The sequence below is a fragment of the Stegostoma tigrinum genome, chromosome 9, assembly GCF_030684315.1.
Source record: "Stegostoma tigrinum isolate sSteTig4 chromosome 9, sSteTig4.hap1, whole genome shotgun sequence".
Classification (NCBI taxonomy): domain Eukaryota; kingdom Metazoa; phylum Chordata; class Chondrichthyes; order Orectolobiformes; family Stegostomatidae; genus Stegostoma; species Stegostoma tigrinum.
Window position 1 is genome coordinate 69,570,518 of NC_081362.1, and position 21,022 is coordinate 69,591,539.

Consider the following 21,022-nt stretch of genomic DNA (forward strand, 5'->3'; position numbering starts at 1 on the left):
GTTACCTTCTTCTGGTACAAGTCAGTTTGTATTACTGAAATATTCCTTCCATATTTGGATGCAAAACTATTATCAATCCCATACCTTTGTCTTCAGTATTAGATATGTGATGGAAACTGCTGACTCTGCGGGGTAGCATTGTGAACTGCAGATATCTTTGGTCACTGAGGGTATATGAAGACTGCAGTTTTATTTCCTATCCGGTCAGATGGAAGAAAAGCAATATTTGAAAAGTAAAAATAATTATCAAATGTTTGTACTAAAATACATTTTGATCCCTAATGTAGATGGAGACCACGGTACTTCGCAAGGCCTGAATTGATGACAGTCTTGAAGGATTCTGTTGAGGATTCATATAAACGTCTCATATATCCACTTCTGTGCAGAGAATTCAGGTGAAGGCTGTTTTTGAAGCATTTTCAATAACTTTTTTGCAAAGAAAAGTAAAATCTTTTTGGGAATGATGCAGTCAGAACTAATTGGTATTTCATTTGTGCTCATTTTCAAATGTGAACATAGTTGTTTAAGTATCAGTTGGCCAATGGTGAAGAAATGAATTGTAGCCAAGATCTTTCTACACTTCCTAGCAAGTGTCACTGTGGAGTGAACAAGAGCAGAAACTTTGGCCACGCTTTCTTTTATCGTTGCCTTCAGCTGCAATGTCATGTTTTAGGGTGTGTGACTATTAGTTACTAATCTTGAGTGATTTATGTGAAGATTCAAAATTAAACTCTGATAAACTGTGTTGACATTTTAGTTTCTGTTGTTGCGAATTGTGGATTGGTAATAAACATGTAAAGGAAACTCAAGAAACAAGTAAGATCTCCAGTTTTATAAACAGCGACATGGTGTTCAAAAGCAAGGAATTAATGCTAGCCTTCATAAAACACAGATTATGCTCAACATTCTCTTTGCTTCTCTTTTGTACATGACCAATTCACTTTAACATGGAATGCCTTAACTTGTATCATGTGGCTGTACGTATGGTTTGTAAGGAGATGGTTTCTGTAGAATATGTGCCATAACTTCTGGTTTGTTGCTGCACAGCGGAGAATATTAGCTTGTTCCCAGTTGATGTATCATGACTAATTTTGGGCACCACGTTTTAGTAAGGAAGTTACGGTCTTAGAAATGAAGTCGAGAAGATTTGCCAGAAAGGAACTGAGGAAGAAGCATCTTCAATTTGTGGAAAGATTGGAGAATTTGAGGTTGTTTTCCTTATAGTATAGGAGTTTTAGAGAAGTTTGATAGAGGAGTTCAAAATCCACGAAGGCTTTTCAAATGAGTTATGAAGAAGCTGGGACTGGTTACAAGCAAGTCCAGATTTAAGGTAATTGAAATGGAAAAGTTTTTGCCAGGAAGTTACAATCTGGACTGCAGTACATGAAAACATAGCAGACTAAATAGCAATTTTTGAAAGAGAATTAGATAAGTACTTAATGTGGGGGAAAGAAAATAGGGATGTGAGAAAAGAATTCTTTTGGTTCTGCATTGTTTTGTTCTGTGATAAATATTGAAATGATATTGAACTGTTATTTATAAGTAAATATGCAGCATAGATGTGAGCTCTAGACTTTGCTTTTTTTTTAAAGATCCCGCTTAAGCACAGATGCTGAGAAGGAATCTGTTGCAATGTTTGGGAGAAATCTTCGACAACTTCTTTTAATTAATCCTGTTCGTGGCCGAGTTCTGATGGGGATTGATCCTGGCTTTAAGCATGGCTGTAAAATATCAATAATTTCAGCTACAGGTGGGTTTCTCTGTTTGTGGAGTGATTAGGTATTTTGATGAATGCCTATGTACACTTTTTGAAATGAGTTATGATGTTAAACATGTATTTGACAGCCATATGACCTTTGAAATATATTTTAGTTTAAACAGTCATAAATGATACATCTTGCAAAACTGAAAAGAATGCACTGTTCTGTGCAGATCCATGGCACCAAAGGCAGCTCCAAAGTTTTCTTAACTTTGCCTCTGGTACGGAGGATCTCTCACTTTTCTGCTCAGTTGAGTGGTCCTCGAGCTATTTTCACTGGTAGCCGGATTCCATCCGATGTTTCTGGAGACTGTATTCCCTTGCATGACGCATACTTCTAGAGCATCCTCGGATAGATTCATAACAATGATGGTATTTAGTTCCCACAAACTCCTTTTATGTGACCCCTGTTAAATAGTTAAAAAGTGAAGCAGTATCAGTAAACTTATCTGCTTGGTAGAGCATGCGGTAACTCTGTCTTCAGCTTTTGTGACCTCTTTAACTGTATCTCTTTCTCACTCACTCAGCTACTCACTCTTGCACCCACACAGATACTGTCCATGCACCTCCATCTACCGACCCCCTTCTTTGTAATTGTGCATTCTCAGCTCTCCACCAGCTTCAGGTTTCCAATGACCCTGGTTCTCTTTTGTGCCTGGCCGCGCAGCTTCCTTCTATTGGTTCTACTTTAAGGTCAAGGGCCACCAAGTTACGTCAGCCAATTTTTTTTTAGTGTTCAAGAAAATGACAAGAAATCCCTTTGCAATTGACGCAGACTCTCTAAAGTTCTTTTTAAATGTCCTTCAGCCATTAGAAATTCCCTTGATATTTTAAGGAAATTACAGCTTTTCCATGCAGTACTGCTTCTGGGTGAACTGTCATCACAAAATATTATGGTATTCGTATAATGTGTAACTCAGGACCATCCACCAAGGTAAATGTTGTTTGATGAGTCTTTGAGGTACTCAAAGTACTGAGTATATTTTAATAATTCAACGTTAGTAGTCTTCTAAATTTCTACCTATGTAACATTTTGCACGATAAACATAACTCATCTTAAAATGGATTATTTTGTGACTGCCATTCATATTTTTAGATTAAGATGACTCATTGTCACTGTTGGATTTTTTAAGGCTAATGTGTAATATAAAAGTGGCTGTAAGTTTGAAATCTGAGCAAGGCTCATGTGTAGTCATCAATTATTACCATGTTGGGGAATTACAATTGACTAGAAAGTGAACTGTCTCAGCCTTACAGCTACTGTCATTATAAGGGTAACACACTGGACTCTCCATAGCCTATTCTCCCCAACATTATACAAGTTAGAGTGTGATAGTAACATTCTCCACTTGTCTACCATGAAGAGTGCAGTTTCAGCAGCACTCCAGAAAGTTGCAGCAGCAAGGATGAAGAAACCCACTTGATCAGCATCTCATTTGCTATCTTTAAACGGGCATGATTAGTGCGTGGGAGACTTTGCCTGTGCGAGTCAGATGGTGAATGAGTGTAGCTGGGAATATGGTTCACAGTTGGAATTTGGTGCAGAGGGGCAAAGATGTTTACTGGAGCAAGTAAAATCTCTGGAGCTTAAAGTGTGCAGGTTGGCCTAATGGGTCAACAACGGCCCTCGAAAAAGCACCCCATCCAGAGCCACCCCCTGCCCTAATCCTATAACTCTATGTCCCATGACTAATCCACCCAACCTGCCCATCTTTGGACTGTGGGAGGAAATCTTAAAAATAACTGTTTAAGTGTAAGAGTGACCATGTTTAAAAAAATGAATTACAATAAAGTGTAAAGACCAGTGGATTCTTCAAATGTAAACAGGAATACTGCAGTAAATAATAAAATATTGTGGTGATGAGAGGACATGTGATATGTTGCTGCTGCAGCATGTGAGAATTGCTGGATATTAAGGGTGATCCATGGCAAACACAGCAGTAGTAAGTTTGCAGCTCAAGGATTTTTGGGGTCTGAATTTAGGAGTTGGAGCCTGAGCTGCAGGTACAGTGCATTTTCAGGGAGAAGGGAAAATTACCTGGACATTTTCTGAAAGGGGTCACAAACCTCAACTTTGGTCTGTGATCAGGCACAGGAGGTTAAGACTGCAGGTGAGGCAGGTTTGAGATAGTGTTTGAGGATCCTCATTCCCTGCATTTGGACAGCAATTTTGAGGATCTTTCAAACTGTGGGAGAGAGTGAGGATTGCAAAGACAATGTGGTAGAAGGACCTATTCAAGTGGGCGAAAGATATAAGACCATAGCGGTAAGGGACGTTACAATTTGTGGGTAGATACTGTTAGAAACATAAAAGATAGGAGTAGGAGTAGGCCATTCCACCTTTTGAGCCTGCTCTGCTCTGCTAGCCAATATATTCACGGTTGGCAATTGGGCTTCATGTCGGAATACCCCCCAAGGTAGTTTTGTTGTACAGCATGGAGTACATACGAGAGCAAGAAGTGATCTTTGATTAGAACAAATAAAGCCCATATGGGTGAAGGTAATAGTTACTAGGGAAAAGAGACGTTGGTGCAAATAATCTGTAGGCCTCCTAACAGAGAAACTGTGGGACGAAGAACAAATTTGAAGATAACGTGGGCATGTACATAAAGACAGTCTGTTAAACATTGGCGACTTTAATTTGCAACTACTTTGGGAAAATCAAATTGGCGGAAGTTGCTACAAGGATTTGTAGAATGTATTCGATCAATTTCTTGCAACATGTTGTGAATCCTGCCAGGAATCAACAGTTTTGCGGAACTTGCAAATGTGTTTTGAGGCAGGTTTAATAAATGATCTTATAGTAAAAGAAGAAAAGTGTCCAGAATGTGCAGTTTATTTATGCTGAGTGAGAAATTTGTGTCGGAAACCTCTGTGCTAAACTTTAAGGGCTTTTTTTAACTAAATCGTGAGATGTGGGTGATGGTGGCTAGGTCAGCATTTAATGCCCAGATGACTGTCAAGTCACATGTAGGCCAGACCAAGAAAGGATGACAAATTCCCTTTCTGAAAGGACATTAGTGAGCCAGAAGGATTTTTTTTTGCTTGAAAAATAACAATTGCTAGTATCCACGAGGTCACAACTAGACTAGCATTTTATTCCAGGTTTCTTAAAAATTGAATTAATATTCACCATTTGCCATTGTGGGATTCAAACCTATGTTCCCAGAACATTAGGTATGGCCTCACCTCTGAGAGTCAAAAACACAGCTACTGTTTTAAAATGCAGTACAACTCCTCTTCAAACTAAGAGGAGCTGGAAAAATGTGGTTTTTTTATGCATGAGGTGGACGAGGAGGAGCAAGTGGAACAGGTGGTGAACATGGCTGGAACAAAAAACAAAAAGCGATGATTATGGCAAAGGAGAGATGGATATGTGAAATGCGTGTAAATAACTGAGAAGGGGAAATGGTTCTACTGTACTGTGTATAAAACTAACAAGACTCAAGCAAGGCTTTTTTTTTCCTCGAGCGTTATAGGCTGATGGCTGATCTCATAGAAGTTTATAAAATCATGAGGGACATGGATAAGGTTAATGAGCAAGGTCTTTTCCCCAGGGGAGGCGATTCCAAATCTTGAGGGCATGGGTGTGACTTGAGAGGGGTAAGATTTAAAAGGATCTCAGTGGCAACTTTTTCAGCAGAGGGTCGTGTGCGCATGGAATGAACTGCCAGAGGAAGTGGTGGAGGCTGGTACAACTACAGCATTTAAAAAGCATTTGGATGGGTATATGAACAGGAAGGGCTCACAGGGACATGGGCCAAATGCTGGCAAATGGGACTAGATTAATTTAGGATAACTGGTTGGCATGGACGAGTTGGACCGAAGGGACTGTTTCCATGCTGTACATTTTTTTGACTCTGAGTAAGACAGATCTGTCAGAGCATGGGGTTGTAAGAAAAATGAAGTAAAGAAGCCATACTCTAAAGTTGTGAAGCTCAACATCCTAGAAGTCTAGAAGCTGTGTCCTAGAAACTGAAATGTCTAAGCAAAAAGTAGGGTGTTGTTCCTCCAGCTTACACTCAGTTTCGTTGGAACACTGTGAAAGGTCAAGTATAGGAATGTGGGAGCAAGAGGGTATATTGAAATGGCAAGCAACTGGAAGGTCAGGGTCATCCCTCTGGACAGAGCAGAGGTGTTTGCAAAATGGTCACCCAGTCTTGATTTTGAATTTGCCAATGTGAAAGGGACTGTGTTATGGGCAGTGAATACTGTAGACTAAATTGAAAGATAGAATGTAAATTGCTGCTTTGCTTGAAAGATATGTTTGGGGCCTTGGGGAGAGAGGAGGTGAATGGGCAGGTAGCATACCTTCTGTGATTGTGTGGGAAGGTGCCATGGGGGAGTGAGGGAATGTGAGGAGCGGTCAAGGATATCACACAGTACATAGTCTCTGTGGAATGCTGACAGTGGAGAGAAGGAGATGATGTTTTTGGTGATATTATCCTGATGAAGGTGACAGAAGATGATCCTTTGAACGCAGAGACTAGAGGAGCACAAAGTGAGGACAGGGGGACTCCGGTTGTTTGTTCCCTGCTGTTCTGGGAGGGAGGGGAAGATGTGATCGCAGAAGAGAGACAAATCGATTGTATACAGTTCAGAGCCCTATCACCCGTGGTAAGGGAGTGAAATACTCGGTTGAGGAAAGACACGTCAGAGACATCTTGGTGGAAGATTGCATCATCAAAATAGATGTGATAGAGAAACTAGGAAAATAGATTGGAATCCTTTCTGGGTGTGGGGAACTGTAGTCGAGGTAGTTGGGAGTCGATGAATTTGTAGTGGATATTGGTGAACAGCCTATCCCCAGAAATAGTGAAGCCAAGGAACGAAAGTGTTAGAGATGGTTCAGGTGAAGGTGAAAGAAGGATAGAAGTTGAGAAGGCAAAACCGATGGCCTTTTCCAATACCGAATGAGAGCAAGAAGCAACAGCGATGACTTAATCAATGTGTAGGAGCAACACTTATGGCAAGGAGCCTGAGACATTTTTTTTTCATTCGTTTGTGTGATGAGAGAATTGCTGGCTGGATCTGCATTTATTTCCCAACCATTGTGCCCTTGAGAAATTGTTAGTGAGCTGCGTTCTAGATTCACTGCAGTCCATTTGGTGTTAGGGAGAGAGTTCTAGGATTTTTGACTCCGAAACACTGAAGTAACAGTGATATGTTTCCAAGTCAGGATGTTGAGTGACTTTGAAGGGAATTTGCAGGTTGTGCTGTTCCCATATATTTGCTGTCCTTTACCTTCATGATGGAAGGGGCCATGAGTTTTGAAATAATTCTGCTGCTATCCTATCACCAAGTCACCCTTCATTAACATGTGCACAGTACATGGACTCTGACCAGTTATGTCCGAGCCAGTCCCTAGACTATTAAGCATCTCTAACACTCCTGTTTATATCTGTCAGCCAGGGTTCCCGGATTAGTGTTGTTAACATGAGCCAGTTGTGGAGCTCATATTCAACGAAATCCACCCGGCCCTTGTTCCAGTCACTACAGGTTTGGAGTAGGACTGGCCAGCCCCAAAAAAGAGAGTTGAGTAACTGGGACCCATGTTGGTGCCCATAGCCACAACTTTGAATTAGAGAAAGTGAGAGGAGTTAAAGGAAAAGGTGGCCCCAGGCAGGCATGCAGCCTTTAGGACTTAAGGCTAGAGTGTCATGGCTGCAGTATCAGGATATGTGGATGATGTTTCTCAGAATAAAGGGCTCCTGTGAGATTTGAAATAATTAGTTTAAAATCTTAATTTGGGTCATGCCAGGTCTGCTACTTGGCAGTAGGGAGTAACTGTCAGGCTTATTGTTTTGTTTTTTATCTGTGTGATTGCTCCCGGAAACAAGCAGTTGAAATTAGCCTTAAGCGTAGTTTTGGGAAAAGCAAAGGGAGAGAATCTATCAGGCACTGTAGACCAGTAGAAGAAGGCTGTTGGAAGCAGAACAATTTCTGATTTAAAATCACTAAGCATGAGTGCTGTGAGGCCTATGCTTGACCTTTGGAGGCTACAATTGTGAATTTTTGAAGGCGTTATACGAGTGTCGCTTGCTGATAGTGGAAGGACTCCAAGACCACTTGTAGCTTGCAAAGCAGTGGGAAAGCAGAGGAGAATCATATTGAATTCCTGAGAGTTGTGGCACATCTAAGTTTGGTTCCAAAAGAAGCTGAAGAACTGTCAATTGTAAAGTGTAGAAGAACTCTAGAGTAAAAATAAGAGTAGAATAAGGAGTGACTGAGTGATTTTTAGACTTAATTTGTAAGTAGCTACAAAGTACAGCATTAAGTCTTTTGTACTTGTGTTATATAAATCTTATACTGCATAATTTATTAATATATGAAATCTTGGTCAATTTTTTCGGGTAGTAAGTGGAAGCTTGCATTTATTATTTTAATGGTCTCTCTCAAGATTATGTATAAGTTTCAACATTAATCATTGTGTCAAGATTTGTAATTAAATCTGTACAGAATTTACTTTATAAAGATAGGGGTTATTCCCATGTTGTAACTAAATTGAAACGTGTAGTAAGAATGGATTCTTCCTATTTATTCAATATGACTTGAGCGACATAGTTTGAGAAGGCTTCATATAACAAAATAAGGAACAACTCATTTGAGAACCATTTAAACTGTTTCTGCATTCAACTGAATCTCCTTAAATATTTTTGAGATAAACAAACACAAGAGCAATTCTACAGTATAATTGGTACATAAGATAACTTAATACTGATGATTCTGTATGAAACGATGAATAGTTCTTTAATAAAATTTACGACTACCAAAGATGTACCTAAATCAAGGATACATTGTGAAAAGCTGTAGTATACAGCTTGTATTCCACTAATGAACAGTCAAAGGTTGCCTGTCAGTGAAGGTGGACAAGGAACATTTATACTTTAACTACTATTCTTCAAATGGCAAATAGAGCTGACTTTCAAATGAAAAGTTTTTTTTTCCTTTTTCTTAAAAAAAAATCCAATTTGGCATTGAGATTATTTAAAACTCTGTAGACTTTGTAAGCATAATTTTCATCATTTGTCATTCAAGCCAATAACTATCATAATAACAGCTTTGTTTTACTGCGGTGTTGGGAGCATTCAATTTTTAATCAGGCTTTTGAGATCTTGAAGTGATGCCTGGATTTCAGGTAATGCCTCAAATAGTAAACATTTCAGTGAGTTTTGAGAAGATTTGTAGCTGAGGTTGAGGTTCTGGATGTGAGTTTGCTCGCTGAGCTGGAAGGTTAGTTTTCAGACGTTTCGTCACCATTCTAGGTAACATCATCAGTGAGCCTCCGACGAAGCGCTGGTGTTATGTCCAGCTTTTCTATTTATCTGGTTAGGTTTCCTTGGGTTGGTGATATCATTTCCTGTACAAAGAACAGGACTGAACTGCAGATGCTGGAGAACCTGAGATAACAAGGTGCAGGGCTGGATGAACACAGCAGGCCAAGTAGCATCAGAGGACCAGGAAAGCTGACGTTTCATGCCTAAGGGTCTAGGCCCGAAACGTCAGCTTTCCTGCTCCTCTGATGCTGCGTGACCTACTGTGTTCATCCAACTCTGCATCTTGTTATCTCAAGTCATTTGACTCATTGTCTTTGCTCTATCTGTCAAAGAGCCATCGAGCCTCATCAGGTTCTAGTTCTTGATCCAAACCTTGCAGCTTTTGGCACTTCAAATGCACTTTAATGTAGCTTTTGAATGTAACGATGGTTTGAGTCTGCCATTTTTCAGGCCTTAAGTCTAGATTTCCACCCTCCAGGTCAAAAAAGCCCACTTCTGTCTCCTTCAAAATTCCCAACCCTTGGCTAAATCTGTGTCCCTGGTTAAAGATGAATAGGGTCTTCATATCTACTCTGGCTAGACCCCTCTTAATTTTATGCACCAGGTTTTTCCTTTGTTGTCTCAGTTCCATAAAAGAAACCCCAGCCTATCCATCGACTGTTACAACTAAACTTCTCCAATCCAGGTACCGTCTTTGTTAATCTCCTTTGTATCTTCTGTACGCAATCACACCTTTCTGATACTGTGCTAACCTAAATGCATTGAGTGGTGGCCTATCCATTTTATCTCGTTGCTGCGTAACCCCTCAGTTCCATAATCTGTGCTTAAGCTAATAAAGTTAACTATCCAATCTGCCTTCTTGACCACCATTGAATCCTAATCCTATTACAGGGTTGTCTGCGCATGCAGTCCAGCGTTTCTTTGTTCTTCTACATTTTTCAGTATCCTTTCATATCAATATGTATTGTTCATTGTTGCCAAGCTGGTTGTTTGATTGTAGACATTTCATCAACCTGCTAGATAACATCGTCAGTGCGCCTCCGATATGGAAGGGTGACAAAATGTCTGGAATTAAACTCACTGGCTCGGCAATCAAGTCTCCAACCGCAACCACAACCCGAACTACAAATCTTCTCAAAAACTTTGCATTGTTCATTCCTTTTCCTCATTAGTCTCCCCAAACGTATTTCCTCACACTTCTCTAGATAACGCTTCATTTGTCATTGTTCCACCTGCCTGACTAATCCTTTGCTATCTTTGTACAATATACCGCAATCCTCTTCCTCGTTAACCGCATAGTTAATTTTACGTCATGTGCAAACTTCTTAACCATACCCCCTATATTTAAGACTGAAGCATTGATTAGTGATACAAAAAGCAAAGGACTCATGCGGGTTGAGTCCTCAGTTCCATCAGAAACAGCTTTCACAGTAGAAAAAGACACCCGTTAACCTTTGTTTCCTGCCTCTGAATCAGTTTTTTATTTTCAACTTTCCATTTTGCCTTCGATTCCATGAGCTGTTATTTTTACAATCAGTGGTACCATTCATGATGTCATCAAAACCATATTAAAATTCATATACTACAGCGTTGCTCACTAAATGGTCTTTTTTGTTGCCTCAAAAATGTTCAATCATGTACCTCAGACACAACCTTCCCCTAATAAATCCAAGCTGACTGTCTTTGATCTAATGAGGATTCATCCTGTTCCTCCAAATTTTTGGTGATCATTTTCCTGCCTCTAAATGTGGATGACTGGTCTGTAATTGTTTAGTCTGTCCTTTTTTCGTTTTTTAAGCAAAGTTGCAATATTAGATGCCTTTCAGTCCCTTGACATCACACCTTGTAGCCAGACAGGGCTGGAAAATGAGAAGCAAACTCAGAAATTGCTGGACAAATTCAGCAGGTCGGGCAGCATCTGTGGAGAGAAATCAGTTAATGTTTCAGCTCCAGTGATACTGCTTCAGAACAAGTTCTGCTAGACCTGAGTTTTTTCATCATCCACAGGTCTTTGGTGTTTTTGCTCAGGCCTGGAAAATGATAGTGAGCATAAGAACATGGCATCAAGAACAGCCCATTTGATGCCTCAACTCTGCTGTACCATTCAGTAAAATCATGGGTTACTGATTATGACTTTAATTCCACTTTCCTGCCTGCACTTTGCCAACCTTTGACTGCCGTGTCAATTTCAGTTTTGAATATGTTCAATTATCCAGACAGCAGTCTGTCTTGCATTTCTCTCATTTAAGACCGTAAGACATAGGAGTGGAAGTAAGGCCGTTCGGCCCATCAGTTCCATTCCACCATTTAAATCACGGCTGATGGGCATTTTAACTCCACTTCCCTGCACTCTCTCCGTAGCCCCTGATTCCTTCTGAGATCAAGAATTTATCGATCTCTGCCTTGAAAGCATCTGACGTTCCGGCCTCCACTGCACTCCGTGGCAATGAATTCTACAAGCCCACCACTCTCTGGCTAGAGAAATGTCTCCTCATTTCCGTTTTAAATTTACCCCCTCTAATTCTATGGCTGTGCCCACGGGTCCTAGTCTCCCCGCCTAACGGAAATAACTTCCCAGCGTCCACCCTTTCTAAGCCATACATTATCTTATAAGCTTCTATTAGATCTCCCCTCAACCTTCTAAACTCTAATGAATACAATCCCAGGATCCTCAGCTGTTCATCGTATGTTAAACCTACCATTCCAGGGATCATCCATGTGAATCTCCACTGGACACGCACCAGGGCTAGTACGTCCTTCCTGAGGTGTGGGGCCCAAATTGGACACAGTTTTCTACGTGAGGCCGAACTAGGCCCTTATAAAGTCTCAGAAGCACATCATTGCTTTTATATTCCAACCCTCTTGAGATAAATAACAACATTACATTCACTTTCTTAATCACGGACTCTTCCTGCAAGCTAACTTTTAGAGAATCCTGGACCAACACTCCCAGATCCCTTTGTACTTCTGTTTTACGAATTTTCTCACCGTTTAAAAAATAGTCCATGCCTGTATTGTTTTTTCCAAAGTGCAAAACCTCGCATTTGCTCATGTTGAATTTCATCAGCTATTTCCTGGACCACTCTCCTGAACTGTCTAAATCTTTCTGCAGCCTCCCTATCTCCTCAGTACTACCTGCCTGTCCACCTATCTTCGTATCATTGGCAAACTTCATCAGAATGCCCCCAGTCCCTTCATCCAGATTATTAATATATAAAGTGAACAGCTGCGGCCCCAACACTGAACCCTGTGGGACATCACTTGTCACCGGTTGCCATTCTGAAAAAGAGCCTTTTATCCCAACTCTCTGTCTTCTGTCAGACAGCTAAACCTTAATCCAAGACAGTAGCTCACCTTGAACACCATGGGCCCTCAACTTGCTCAGCAGCCTCCTGTGAGGCACCTTCTCAATGGCCTTTTGGATGTCTAAATAGATCACATCCATTGGGTTTTACTGGTCTAACCTACTTGTTACCTCCTTAAAGAATTCTAACAGGTTTGTCAGGCATGACCTCCCCTGACTAAATCCATGCTGACTTGTTCTAATCTGACCCTGCACTTCCAGGAATTTAGAAATCTCATCCTCAACAATAGATTCTAGAATTTTACCAACAACCGAGGTTAGGCTAATCGGCCTATAGTTTTCCATCTTTTGCCTTGACCCTTTTGGGTGATAAAGATGAAAAGTTCTCATTAACAGCCATACCAACTCTTTGCAATATACAATTGTGGAATAGTTCCTACACTCTGGCATAAATTGGTTAAAGTGGTGTTTCTTGCACACGTTTTACTTATAACAATGAAAGATTTGTGTTCAAAGAATTGAACAGTGCAGTTATGGGAGCCAACTGTGCTGTACTGTTCTATGTTCTACGTCAGCACAACATCGTGGGTTGAAGGGCCTGTACTGCACCGTACTGTTCTATGTTCAAATTAAATTTAAGATTAATGTGTTAAATATTTGATTTTGCATTTATTTAAAGTACTCTTCTTTATTCTGAAACTTACTAAGTCATGCAGTAAAATAACAGGTTGGTGCAGCATTGTTAGTCCACCATTGCGTGTCATTACGATATTTTATTGATGGTGTACTGGGATTGTATTTTGCAAAATGTGATGAAAGCATTGGACCAACCCATTATGGCCCAATTTTTTTTCAACCGTGACCTCTTGAAGTAAGTTTCAAGATTTTGAGAGTTAAAGGATGGTACATACATGCTTTGTTCCAAGGTCCAAGATTTTGTGACCTTTACGGTTAATTGCTCTTTCTAACTTCATTGGCAAGTTGTGTTATGAAATTAATGCACATAATACTTGTTTCAATAAAAAGAATCCAGTGGTTATGGTGGATATTTGCCTGTCATCGAATTCATAAAGTGATTTGATCTTTTGTAAACTGGTCTAGGCCAAATACTTCATACTGATGTGATTTACATACTTGATCAAGGAGCACAGCGAGAAGCTGAAAAGATAAGGCATTTGCTTCATAAATACAGGTGTGACAATTGATCTTTATTTTTATTTTCAAATAAATTAAGTAATTATTTTGACACAGGTAATGAAATAATACTTGTGATATATGTATGTATGCATAATGTGTTCATTTTTATTTAAATATTTTTCATAAGGTTGTATGATGAAGCAACATAGGGATAAAATCACTCCTAAATTTAATAAGGCAAAATAGTGAAAGGTTATTTGTGGTATTTTTCATGAAATATAAATTTGACCTGACTCAGACACTGTCATGTTTCTTAAGATAAGTGTTGTGCCAAAATCACTCAGAAGACCATTTATGTCTGACTAAATGATGGCTTCATATTGGGAGCTGATGTCCTTGACCTGATTGGAGACAAATTTTCGCTATAGTTCATCATTCTTAAGACATAGTGCTCCTTTACTTTGTGTTCAGTAGTTGGTTTTTTTTTTGTAAAGACTTTATTTAACATGTGGCAATTAGACCACCTGTAATTGTCAATATTTTATCAAGATTGCCCTTTAATGTGAATATCTTTAATGGGATTTATATTGCAAATGTAACTCTTTATCATGAATGACAAGGAGAAAAATAGCTTTCTTTAGTGAAGTTCAGGTAGGAGACCTAGCTTTTGATGTTATGATCTCTACAGGGACTTGTGGACCATCTGTACTACCAATTTGGCAATTGTTGTGATTGTTATAAACGATGCCTGTAAATTTAAATGCGTTTGTCTCTGCAATGGAATACATTATAATGGTTGCCAAGGAATGTGCAGTTCAATTGGAGAATGTTGGTATCCTCTAAAATTGTTCACAGAATAAGATCAGAAAACTTTTAAATATGAAGGCTGTACTAAGCTAGTTCATATAAATAATTTTGGTTTAAATTGACATTTATTTTCAGTGATTTAGTTGAACTTTTCATCTGCAACACTTAAGAATCTCATATTTCCTGAAACTCAAAACATGCACCATAATTTACAGTGCAGCTGTAATAAAATACATGCATATATAACATACCAGTTCATGGGAGTAAGTGCAGTTTTTTTTTAACCATATAGTAAGACAAAAGACTTGTACATAGGTACTTGATCTATCCAAAGAAGCAAAAGAACAATGAATCATCTCAGATTATTTTGTCGAAACAGTGAAATAGAGAAAATATATGAACAGTGGAAAATTTTTCTTCACAAAGACCGTGCAACCTCGATTTTCTTTTTGTTTTAAGTACCTGTTCAGGAAAATGAAAAATCCTTCAGTTATTTTTCAGATCCTAGTAATCCAATTATATGAATATACTCAATGTTTTGATCTATAAAAGATTTCAGTTATTCAAGGAGAGAGTTGATGAGAAATGATTCCGAACAAAAGTGTTAAGCAGTAGTTGTGATTATGTGTATATTCCAAAAACAAACTGAAAAGTAAACAAATACAAAGTGCCTAGGTGACAATAGAAAATGATTGAACAAGGAACTTCATAACCATTAATATTTTAATATGTAATACCGTAAATTTGACATTAGACTAACATAATCAATAAATCAACAGATTCGTTTGATAAAGGTGACTTTTTGATAATTGACCCTAAAAATGTTGTGATGGCATTTTTTCCTTTTATAAAAGAAGCAAAAATACTTGTCATTAGCTGTGCTTTGAAACAAATACTTCATGTTCAAGGAGAAAAATAGAGTGCACATATGTGAACCAATTAAGTAGTAAACTGAAGTGATCAGCTGTAATTTGGAGTCTCTTTGTAATGTCTAGCCTGTCTTCTTTTGAGCATAGTTTAAGAAATGTTCTCTTTGTTGATTGAGTTAGTAAATATTTTAATTTTGATTTTTATTGCTTTCTGAATTTGGATATAGACCTATTTTGTAATTTTTTTTTTCTTTTGCTGAAAGCTGTTCGACCATCGTTATTGGTAATGGAACTGCTTGCAGAGAAACAGAATCTTTCTTTGCTGACTTGATAAACAGGAAATATTTTGCTCCACTGGATGTTGTCTACTGGTAAGGTCTCTTAGTTTTCTTTATATTATCATACTTGTTATTGGAACTGAAGAGCTTCATTTAAAGCAAAATTATTTGACCACATCTACAGACAACAGGTAAAGTCACGTAGCTGAGGAGATGTACATTCTGTAAATGCACTTTAAGAATTAATAAATGGGTTTTATGACAATGGTGAGACCTTGCCAGAAAAAAATTACATTTTACTTAAAGACATACAAGCTAGAAATGTTAGATAAGACAAAAAAAAACTACAAATACTGGAATCCAAAGTAGACAGACAGGAGGCCAGGCCAAGACACAACAAGCCAGGCAGCATCTGGAGGAAAGGAGAAGTCAAATTTCAGGTATTACCCTTCAGGACTGCATTATTAGATAATCTGTTTTAGGAACACACCCGATGGGGACAAATTAAGTGTTCTGAGACTCTCTACTGTTGTTTTCCTGCAAACTGTCAGCTAGGTTAAAGTCAGCATTTGAAATCAACTGCACTTTCGAAGTGGAAAATGGTGGTATACTTTGAATATATACTTTGAAAACGGAAAACATTTGATTATCAGAAACATTTCTATGTGCAGAGCTGTGGTATTCAATTAACCTAGAATCAATTAGCATTTATGTAGCATATAGTATCCTGGGAAAACTGAAGTATACATGGACAAAATTTGACATCAAATTACAGGTGATATTAGGAGGATCACTAAAAGCTTGGTCAAGACTTAAGCTGGGGATGGTTTTGAAAGGGAATTCCATAGCTTCAGATCTAAATGACCAAAGATGTATCTGCTGGAGAGGAAAAATGTTCCTAGTGTTGGTTGTTGAATTAATTTGTTCGTATGGATGAGCATTTTAATTTAACAATGCGGGTGAACGAGTATGAGAATGATGGTGAGTAAGACTTGGTTCAGACAGTGGTGAATGTAGAAGTTTTAGAGAAACCCATGCTTATATAAGGTTAGTAACTTGGTAGAACAACATTGGAACAGTTTGGATTTGGAGTTGAAAGCATGCCTGAAGGTTTCTGCAGTAATTAGATTGAGGAAGGAGCAAATACAAATGACGTCATGGCAATACCAGTGGGTACTGGACCTGGCTTGAATGTGTCAGTTTTTCAGACCTATTTTCCCTTGTCAAAATTGTGTGTAGTACCAGGATCATTTTGGAAGGTGGATAGCCACATTTCCTCCTTTCTGATGGCCATTATCTTAAATTCTTGGTCACTGTGATTGAGATCATTGACACATCCACTTCTGTTTTTCCTTCTCATTCTGTCTTTGAAACCATCGCTTTGATGAGCCTTATCTCCTATCTTGTTGACCTTTGTTGCCACTGAACTGCTGATTGCCCAGTGTTCCACTTGGCTTTCATGCTGGATTATTATAACTGGATTCCCCTTCTCAAATGCTGTTGTTTACTTTTTCAAGAATTACTGTCTTCAGGTGGCATCTTAACTAAAATCCATCAATGAACTTTGTCTTTGCTATCGACTGCACCAAAACCAAACATTCTTAATGTTCTCTCTCTGCCCCTTCATTAGCACCACTTATTAAGAGGATGTTGAAACCAAACATGGTTCCAGTTCTCAATTTCATGTGTGGTTTATTAAAGTATCATTCTGCTCAGTGTTTAAATCTACTGAATGATCAGGGGTATCTCAATGAGACAATTTCTGTGCAGTGAATGGGTTTGCAAAAATCCACTGCAGTTTATGGAGATCTTTTACTTCATGCTTCAGTATTCATAACCTAAATCGTCTTATACTGGCTTATGGCGTAATTAATAAAACCACCTATTTAAAAACCACATCCTGGATTTGAACTTCCTTTCTGCTGGCCATTATCTTAAAATTCTTGGTCATAGTGGCTTACTGTTCAGTGTTTTTGTGTGATGTACCTCTTTGGTCTCATAAACGGGTAGGGAATCCTTTCCATTTAATTGCTCTGATGGAAATCTGGTGTCATATTCCCAAGAAATGGAAATATAAACATGTATTTGAGATGGCGCATATATTGGCAAAAGGGAAATATTTCTTGAGCAGCAAGAGGAAAAATCAGAAAAATATTCAGTGACTGAGGACCTTCAAAGAGCTGTAAATTTATAGAACCATCAAAACTGATTTATTGTGACATCTGTTTTGACTTTACAATGAATTCTGTAGAAATTTAAGTAGAAATTGTTATTTTGAAGATTTGCATCATTCCCTATTCAATTTTCTCTTATGTTGCACAACTTGCAAATATAAATATCAAATTAAATGAGGTGAATAAGTGTGAATAAAATTTAGAAATGCATTATTGGGGAAGATGTGAAAATAATTTATTAAAACTAAATATTATGGTGAGAAAGAGACCGTAAACTAATATTTTTTGAGTTAATAAATACCATCTGGAATTTATTTGACACTAATCTCAAATGAAAAACAAATATTTCTTTCTGTGCCTTTTAGCGATGATTGTTCTCTTGCTTTTGTGTGTTCTAGTCCAACATAAATAACATCAGTTTTTTTTCATAGCTTCTCTGCTGGATCCCTCATTATCAATTCAGACTTGTATTGGGTTTCTGCCCAATGCAAGTTTCATCGAGCCATAAGAACTTAAGTAACAAATCTTTCTCCGTTGCCAACAGTGGTATTGATTTTAAACTGTTTTTTTGACTTATACTGTACCCCTGGCTTGAACAGATTATTATAACTGAAGCAGATTGCTCAAATGAGCATTTGGAATCATTGTTTTCATTAGACATAGTAATCATAGATGCTAAAATGGATACAAGACTCTGAGAATATCCAGTGTTAAAAGATTACCAAATATTTCCAAAGTTTGAAGTTAAGAAATATGACATTTTGTTTTGAGAATTTGACAAACCTTAGCTTGTTTTAGAGGTGTTATGTGTACAGTAGTGCAATGGATAGGGAAAGAGGTAAATTGAACACTTTCATTCCCCTCATCTTTTGTCCCTAAGCAGAAGCATTTTGTTTTTTTTTCCAAATGCTCTGTTAGTGAAGTCCAGTTTTAAAATAATCCCCCAAAACCACTTGTTAGGGTTAAATCAGTGGTATGGATTATAATGCATTCAAATACAGGGATAATTGTCACACCGAAATGTCAAGGAAGAGAAAAGGAAAGAGCTTACAATTTAACAATAAGTCAGAAGACAAAAATGTAGTTATTAATTCATGTGATTTGGTTGGTGATTTGCTCGCCGAGCTATTAAGTTTGTTTGCAAACATTTCGTTACCATGCTAGGTAACATCATCAGTGCGCCTCTGGTGAAGCGCTGGTGTTCTGCCCTGCTGTTATTTTTGTGTCTTGGTTTGTCGGGGTGGGTGGCATTTATTTCCTTGTGGTTGGTATATGGGATCCAGCTCTAAATGTTTGTTAATGAAGTTCCAGTTTGAGTGCCACGCCTCCAGTAATTCTTGTGCGTGTCTTGTCCTAGGAGGGCTATGTTGTCCCAGCGGAATTTGTCTGTATATCTGGCCATTGAAGGTGGAAGTAGATTGTGGGGTACAAATCCAGTAGTTTGAGGGTGTTGTCGTCACTGATGGTGTTAGTATTAGCAGGTGTCTATCCCAGGTTTGTAAGTAGCAAGGCTGGTGTTCCTTCAGCTAAGGGGATGTTTATGTAGATAAATAGTGCCATCATGTTGAAGGAGGTCATGATTTCGGCCTCATCTGTTCAGATGTCCTTGATGTTGAGGAATTTTGGGTGGAGTGGATGGGATGGTTTGAACTGTCTGCGAGGTGTTTCAGTCTCCTCTGCAGTTCTTTTGCTTGTCTGTATGTTGGTATACCTGGCAGTGAGATTATGGGTCTGAGGGGGCCTCCAGCTTGTGTACCTTAGGGAGCCATAGAAGTGGGTTGTGTTTGATCCCTGTGGTTTCATCCTCTGGTAATCGAATTTGTTAATTACACCCATTTTGTGTAGATTCCTCGGGGCGGTTATATAAGGCTTTCCGGTTGTGGTGTTGGGTCTGTCGCCACCTGTTGGTAGGTTTCAGTATCTACAAGTAAAGTATTCGCTTTCTCGATGTACTGTTTCTGTTCAGTATGACAGTCATGTGCCCTTTCTCCACCAGTAGGATTATAGTGTTCCTGTCTCTCTCGAGTCCTTATAGCACTTTCCTCTCGTGTGTTGAATGTGTTCCTTTCACTTCTTCTGCTTAGTGTTGGGCTAGTATCTGACTGACAGTTTGTTGGGTTTTTTCAGTAAGTCCATGTTTTTAATGTGGATTCCAGTGCAGCCCAGAAGTCTGGTTTTATTAGCATCTCTGTGATTGTAGTTTAGTCTGTGTACCAGGCCGGCTTTTTTTTGGTGGCTGTGCATGGCCAGTCAGATAGGTTCCATATCCAAGTGTCAGCTCTGACAATGTTGTTGTGGGTAAGTTTAACCCGATTCCCCTATAGGGTCTGTCTTTTCTTGGTTTTCTGTTGTTTTACGGTAATGGCCCGGTCTAGTGTTGCAGTCCATTCTTGGCTGGTTGTGTTGGAACATAAAGTTTTTTTGGCACACATTTCCCCACTCATGGTTGTGAAGGCGGTTGTGGGCATTATTAATCATAACCTGTAGCATTCTGCCGCTGTCCTGTTCAACTGTTTTCCATGCTTGAAGGTTGTTTAGCGGCGGCTTGTGTTTTACGCTGTGTTTTCTGATGCATTCAAATAGGAAGTGAAGTTGCTCACAGGTAGTGTTCAGTTGGATGGCATTTGTTTCCCATCGTTGGGAAATTAGAGTGTGTTGTGCCCTTAGTGTTCAAGATTTTTGAGAAAATTTGTAGCTTGGGTTGTTGATGTGGTTATTGACTTTCTTGCCGAGCTGGTAAGTTTGTTCACAAACTTTTTGCCACCCTGCTAGGTAACATCAGTGTGTGTTCCGTTGATAGCTACATAACAGGAAGGCACCACACATCCAGAGACCCTAGTCACCCTTCCATGCAATAAGGACATATATTAGGAATCATAGTAACCCACAAACCGATACCTACACTACTATAGCTGCCGACGAAAATAAAGGATCTGACCACCACAACTAACAGAACCCGTAGGCCTGGCACTCAAACTGGAACTTCATTCATAAACATGTGGAGCTGGACCCCATATACCAACCACAAAGGAACAAATCTAGAGGTGATGCCACCCACCCCAACAAACCACGACGCAAAGAACAAACAGGACAGAATACTGACGCTTCACTGGAGGTGCACTGATGATGTTACCTAGCAGGGTGACAGAACATTTGCAAACAAACTTACCAGCTCGACAAGCAAGTCAACAACCACATCAACAAACCAAGCTACAAATCTTCTCAAAAGCCTTGAATTCGTGTGATCATCTGAAGCCTGAAAGGCTGAAAATGGGATGTTGCAGAATTTATTTTTGAAGTTGATGAAAGTACACCAGGATGATGTTTATAGACAGTGATTTGGTTTGTTTTTACAGGCAAATATGCTGATTTGTTATAAAGAGAAACAAGGTTGAAGAGGCTTGAAGCTTGGGTAGA

The 21,022-nt window shown here is 38.9% G+C and overlaps 1 protein-coding gene across 5 annotated transcripts in view; it reads left to right on the forward strand.

Annotated features, from left to right (window-relative positions):
* Positions 1-21,022, forward strand: part of srbd1 (S1 RNA binding domain 1) — a 265,440-nt gene that overhangs the window by 66,822 nt on the left and 177,596 nt on the right. For all 5 annotated transcript variants that reach the window (XR_007248120.2, XM_048536358.2, XM_059648614.1 and 2 more), the window contains exons 12-15: positions 288-395; positions 1,593-1,750; positions 13,442-13,532; positions 15,417-15,524. Coding sequence is in view for 4 of the 5 variants with exons in the window: in XM_048536358.2 (XP_048392315.2) it covers positions 288-395; positions 1,593-1,750; positions 13,442-13,532; positions 15,417-15,524 (465 nt within the window). In the remaining variant the exon portion in view is untranslated. The remainder of the gene's footprint in view (positions 1-287; positions 396-1,592; positions 1,751-13,441; positions 13,533-15,416; positions 15,525-21,022) is intronic.